Below are 6,547 nucleotides of genomic sequence, written 5' to 3'. Positions count from 1 at the left end.
GTGGGCACCTCCTCCAGGAACATCCTCAAAGGCTTATGCAGGATATATCTGTAGTAACAAAACTGACCTCCTCTCTAATTATTTTATTCTAAATAGTTAGACTATTTTACCACTGTCCTACTCATCCTCCAAGTCTCCAGCAAACTGAAGATATGGCAGAAAAACAAGCCTGGAAAGGAATTTGCTCAAATAAAAAACACCACCATGATTAAGTTGCTTCCACAGGTAACACCAACAAACCATGTCCTACATCAGTCCGATCTGCAGTGGCAAGATCAAGCATTACCTGCTACAACTGTTTGTCCCAACTGATGTGTGCTGGCCCTGCCAAGACACTCCTAAACAAACTGTCCTGCCAAGTGCAGGCAGCAGAGGAAAAGAATGACAAGTTCCAGCAGAGGCAGCTGTTCTTAGACATCACATTGCAAGCCAAATTAAAACCCTGAGCCAAGGGAGTGTTACAACTCCACCAGGAGTCACAAGAAGGGCTCAAGGAGCCCAACTTTCCAAGTATCTACACAATTACCCAGTTCAAGATGTCCACAACCCTTCTGTTAGCAGCTTTCCACAAGCAAAACAAACTCCAAGCTACCCAAAGCACTTTACCTGCTAAAGGCTGCTGAGGAACACAGTTGGGCAAGGAACTGAGTTTAAAGCTCTGGAAGCACCTTTTCCCCTCATATCCCAACTCCCTGATCATGACTTCAATAAAAACCAGGCAAGAGCACATGCTGTGCTTTGCACAGGTAGTCTTCTGATTGCTGTAGAGGATATATACAAGTGTGGATATAAATGCCTGCAAATTTTATTGCAATAACAGCCCTTAACCATATCAGAAACTAAAAGGAACACAATGAAGTAATACAAGAGAGTTGCACTGGAGTGAGAGGCAAAGTTGAATACAGGAATTAGACTGCTTTAACTTTGCATCCAAAAGCAGTGAAGAAGTTTACATTTTGCGTAAGTTTTTGCTAAATTTATTTAGACCTGGACACACTCTTCCCCCATGATTTGGCAGGGGGACAGGGTGAAGGGGCAAGGGCAGGGGGAATTAAGTCTTGAATTTAAACTATCTGAATTTGGCAATATGAAATTTAGTCCACAACTCCACTGAGGTAATTGCTCATCCACATCACTGAATCTTACAGTCCTCCACTTTGTCCAACAAGTAGATTGCACAATACATTCTTCATAGGAAAATATTTACAAAGAAAAGTTAAAATATTGTTGAAGCAATTTAACAATAGATCTTTCCTAAAAATCTGCTAATGCATATCTAGCAATTTTTGTTTGAGGTCCTACACTCAGTGTAATTAAAATAGCATTTGAAACATTCCAACAGGAATCACATTGCACAGAAGAAGCAATTTGCTTCCCTAACATTTTTGCACACCCACTCAGGGCCTGTGCCTTTAGTGCACAAGTCCACAATGCCAAGCCTCTACATAGATACCTAATAAATGCTATGCAACAAAGTTCTTTGCAATGAGGACAAGCATCTCAGTCTCTAGGCTGTAATGATGTAAGGCTTCTTGCAGCTTTATTTGCTTGGTCAGTGAAAGCTAGAGGAAGTGCCATCCCTTTCCATGCCTGGTCTGGAGTTGGTATCCAGTTCTCTCAGGTGTCCACTGCAGTTCCAGACAAGCAGATTGGTGACAAATCAGTTGCGGGTCAGTCCAGGCCCTTCTGGAAGGAGGGATGCAAAGAAAGTCTTGAAAAAAACCCACGCTGTGCTCATGAGTGAAGGGTTGGCCTGCTGCAGTTCTTGGAAAGCCTGTCCCTCATCAGGAGGCACCTCAGACTCATTTGTTCTGCCTCCATTTTCCCCCTGCCAAAATAAAGCATATTTGGTAAAGGAGAATTTCAGAAATACATTAGAAAAATCAGGCATCAAACTGTGTGGTTTTGTTTCCCAAATGTCACTGTTTGAATACAAATTTTTCAAGTAACCCCAGATCCAAAGTCAAAAACCCAAGCTGCACATTGGCAGTACTGGTTAGTTCACACTGGTGTCCAAGAACACTGTCCAGGACAGCCATCAAGCACCAGATCATGTGAATTATGTATTTACAGCCAATTAACTTTCATTGGCATCAGAACTGTCAGCTTGAAATCAAAGACTTGGACTTCTTCCAGACCCAAATCCTACAGAGGTGTACCCTGAACCCTGCCCTCAGTTCCAGCCTGTGACAGACCACCCCCCATTACAACTTCCTAAAGGACAGAAGCAGCTAAAAGGTAACATTCAGCCTGAAATATTTTGTAGAAGAAAGGAATTTGCTACATCAATGAAGGACTCAGGTGGCAATTATTCCCCCATGGAAGACAGGCTCTTACAGAAGTTCCAAGAAAAAGTTTTTTCTACTACACATAATTATTAAACCAAAAGCAAAACTTCACAGGGTTTCATGGTTTAAAAATATAGCAAAACCATACCTGTAAGTTATTGTTCTGGTCCTGGTTTAGAGCAGCTTGAGGAAGAACATTGCCTGGGAAGGGCTGAACTGGTCTTCGTCTAAATGGGAACCATCCAGCATGGTGCCTGGGGAAGGCAACAGGTTCATTTTAATTAATGCTGTTTCAACATTACTCATCCTGTTACATAACAGCTGCACATCTGACTGGTCAGAGCTGGTAGCAACTAGCAACAGTAAAATTTAAGGAGTTCCAGTGGAACAATTAACCTTCACTCTCCCAGTCTACATAGATGTTGGAAGAGCTGCTCCAGTTTTAACTCCTAGACCTAAAATTCAGAGACCGAAGTCACTTGTTCCACAGGTGATCAAAGAATTTTGGACGACAGATTATCTTTCTCAGGTAAGACATCCCAAGCATGGAAGCTGAGGGTCCATTATCATTACTGCGTGTTTATCCTAATTATATCCCCCCACCCAGAGAGGTTCAAAGGCAGTTCAGGACACTCCTTTCAGTTCAGCCTGGTCTTCTCTCCAGAAGTGCAACACAGCAGAAAAACTGCATGGATGCATGAAACAGCAAGTGTGAGACCCTCCTTCCAGACTTCAACCACTTGTTTCCCAACAAATAACTGTCATTTTCTACATGGAACCTACAGGTCTGCTCTATGCTGCTGAGCTGCTAGAGCTTTACAACAGGGGTTACTTTAGTTTCAAGCAGTTTTCTGAACTAGAAAGAGAGCCACACCAGAAACTGCAAAACCCTAGTGAGATCAGCCACATTCTTCATTTAATCCAGGCATAGGCATCATTCTCTTTTTTCTAAATACTAAGTTATACCAGAATATGGAGGAGTGGTTTGCCCTTTCCAGGTCAGTCCAAGAGTCCTATGAAGCTCAGCTGCCAGGAAGCTGAGCACAGCACAGAGCTCAGTACTTCTGTGAAACCCTTCTGAACAGCAAATATTAACACCATACACTTACAGATACATCAGAACAGTGCCACCCATAACGAGGAGGAGTCTGCTGATACTGGAGTAGAAATAGACCATGTTGACAAAAACATATAACAGTGTTGCTGAGTAGAGCCAGTCCAACCAGTCTCGATTGCCACCCTCCTCATCTTCCTCCATGAGGGGCCCCCCTTGGGCATTCATCCTCAAGTTCTGGTCAACCACTGCATTAACCTGAGCAGCAACATTCTGGTTTCCGGGCTGGTTTTGGGCAGGAAATGGGTCTGGGAGAGGAGCTGGAGGTGTCACTGGTATCTCCTGAGAACGCTGTGCATGGGATGGGTCAGAAGATGCAGCAGTAGAAGCCAGGCTGGAAACAGAGAATAAAGTACAGAATGAGGCTTAGTCAAATTCTTTCACACTTCACACAAGCCCTGAAAATCTGTCTGAGTCAGATCACTTGTAAGTAGAAAGTATCAAGTTTAGATGCCACAAAAGGGTTAAAAACAAGTTTTAGTTCTACCCATAACAGCTGTATAGTGACTTCAGCAAGTCAAAACAGGCACCTTTCCCTTTATAATGTCTATACTCAAAAAAAAAAATATTTAGAGCAATCTGCAGATAGTGTAAAAGCCTTCTGCAAGTCTCAGCTTGACCTATGACTGATTTCCAGTCAATGCTGTGTGCTACTTTGAGCAGTCAGAAAAAGAGCAAAGGCTCATCAGCAGGATCAGATTTACTCTAGAGACACCTGCCCTCCCAATGGAGAGTCAGAGATGCAATGGGCAAGATTCAGAACCACTGGCCTGAACAGCAACAGAGCAGCACAGTACAGGGTACATTCCCACAACATTCAGCACAAGTTACAATGAAAAAGCCCCCAAGCACCATCAAAAGAGGAAGAATTGCCAGGAGCTCTCAAATTTCTCGTATTACAGTTTTTACTTCCTACTGGCAGCTTGGAATAGAACACTTACTATTGCATGTAATACTGTCTTGCATAAATCTGCTGGAACCAGGACATCTGAAGCATGCTGTAGGTTGTGTAAGCAGAGAAGCCAGGAGCCACGCTCTGGAAAGGACGCTGAGTTGTTTCCAGCCTTGGTCAAAATTTGAACACATTCATTAGCAAACACTATTCATGGACAAATGGCAAGAGTAATTTATTACAGAACAATGTAAATAGCTTCTGCCATTTTGTGCACCCAACTACAATTCTTCCTTCTAGATTATTAAAGACACCCCTTTATTCACATGAATAAAGGGAAGATTTTCAACTAACAGAGCAGTGCATCTTCCTTTAGAGGCCACATTTTCAGAGGTGTTCAAGGCCAGGTTGGACAGAGCACCCTGATCTAGTGGAAGGTATCCCTCATGGCAGAGAGTTGGACTAGATAGCCTTTAAGGCTCCCTTCCAATCCAAATTATTCTACATCCACTAAAGCTTTTATATAAATCCTCACCATATTGGTCCATGCTCTATGGACTTATGACAGTATATATGGCATAAGGAGCTGACATCAAACACATCATTTAAAAACCTTTAAAGATGTACATAAAATTGTATTTACCCATTACTGGCTTCTGCTGAAGAGTGGCCACCTGAAGAGCTCCTCAATCTTCCACCACTTGAGGAAGACACAGTTGATTCCTGCCTGGCTTCTGATGGTAACTTGGGCTGATCAGCTTTAACCTACAGAGAGGAATGCAGCCAGTGAGGTTTACTCAGGACACTACACACACTTTATGCAAAAAGGTTGCACCCCACAGAATATGCCCTTGTTTTAACACCTAGTCCTGCACAGCACCTCTCAGCCCTGCCCCTGCTCTTGGGCACCACGCCACAAGCACCTCTATCAGTAAAGCTCCTGAAACAAAACAACTTGGATGCAAGACTGATTTGATGCTACTCTTCCCTTTCACAAGATCTATACTGTATTTGCTACTTATGCACACATTCAGTGTCCATCTGGTTATAAAAATATAAAATATAAAAGACACTTTGGTTTTTTCCTATAGCAAATTTGTACTGCTTGCACAAACTGCTGTACATGGAGTTGAAGAGCTGTCCTGTGGTGATACATCTGTCCAACATCCAGCCAAAGCTGGCTCCCATCTAGCAACCACCAGGCATGGGTAGGGTTTGCTCACATTGTCTATAATGGGCAACAGGAACACACCTGTAGAAACCTTTGCCCAGCCACTTTAAAGAATGAGTTTTGGCCATTTGTAATTGAGACCAGTCCATACCGAGCTCAAGCACTAAGGCTGAGCCTGTAGAGAGGAAGCCAAAGATGAGTCATTAATGGGAGCAGTTTAAGTGTCTGTAGCTCTCAGCCTTCTTCCCTCCCCATACAGATCAGAACCGCTTCCCTCTGCTTCTCTCTTCTGACCACAAGCTCAATCTGTCCAAAAGAGTGCCTGGGACATGACAAGTCATATTCTATTTAATAAAACTGAATTTACCAGAAAGGATTTCTCCCCTAAGCAGCAGGTCACAACTACATCTGATATTTTTTAACAGATGCCATGAGAATCTTTACTGATGAAATGTAGACACAATTTGTTTACTCAGCTTAATCCAAATACATTCTCACATTCCCAAACAAATTATCACAAAGCAATACTGCTGTTGCACTAATAGGGAAAACCTGCAGTAACAGGGAACTTTAAAATGGCCATCCAACACTCCTCATTTTTAGTTACAAGCCCAAGATTCAGAATTAACTTAAGTCTAATTACCTCTGCTTTGGTTTCTTGCATATTTGCAGGAGTCTTGAAGTTGTACACCAAATGAAGAGCATGCAGCTCCCCTTGCTGAAATATAAAGGATGATCTGTTAAAAAAAAAAAAATCACTTCTCTAGATATATTGCAGCACATCATAAAAGATACTTTTTTATACCTTTGGCAACAATTCTCCCAGACAGTGGTGATCAAGCAGCAGCTTCCCAGAATAAATCAGCTTTTGGTCCTCTTCAGGCTTTGAAGAAAGAAAACAAAGAATAGGATTATTTGCTTTGCCAAGCACTAACCAACACAACTTACAAGTGATGGAGAGAGGCACGGAGCCAGGAGTATCCCACACACTAAGGTGCAGAGGGAATTGTGCACATCTAAACTCAGCTGAAGTGATGAGAACAACTAAATGCCCAAGTGTGATATTACTGAGGTCCAAACCT

The 6,547-nt window shown here is 42.5% G+C and overlaps 1 protein-coding gene across 1 annotated transcript; it reads right to left on the bottom strand.

Moving 5' to 3' along the window:
• Nucleotides 1-783: 783 nt before the first annotated feature.
• HERPUD1 (homocysteine inducible ER protein with ubiquitin like domain 1) lies at nt 784-6,342 on the bottom strand. The gene is made up of 7 exons (XM_017740953.1): nt 6,271-6,342; nt 6,109-6,183; nt 4,938-5,059; nt 4,344-4,466; nt 3,398-3,736; nt 2,437-2,542; nt 784-1,828 (listed from the first exon to the last, which is right to left on the bottom strand). The coding sequence occupies exons 2-7, from the start codon at nt 6,127-6,129 to the stop codon at nt 1,661-1,663; spliced, it is 879 nt and encodes a 292-aa protein (XP_017596442.1). The 5' UTR covers nt 6,130-6,183; nt 6,271-6,342; the 3' UTR covers nt 784-1,660.
• Between the last annotated feature and the right edge of the window lie 205 nt (nt 6,343-6,547).

This window comes from Corvus brachyrhynchos, unplaced genomic scaffold, assembly GCF_000691975.1.
Source record: "Corvus brachyrhynchos isolate BGI_N302 unplaced genomic scaffold, ASM69197v1 scaffold26, whole genome shotgun sequence".
Lineage (NCBI taxonomy): Eukaryota > Metazoa > Chordata > Aves > Passeriformes > Corvidae > Corvus > Corvus brachyrhynchos.
This window is presented reverse-complemented; position numbering and strand designations above follow the sequence as displayed.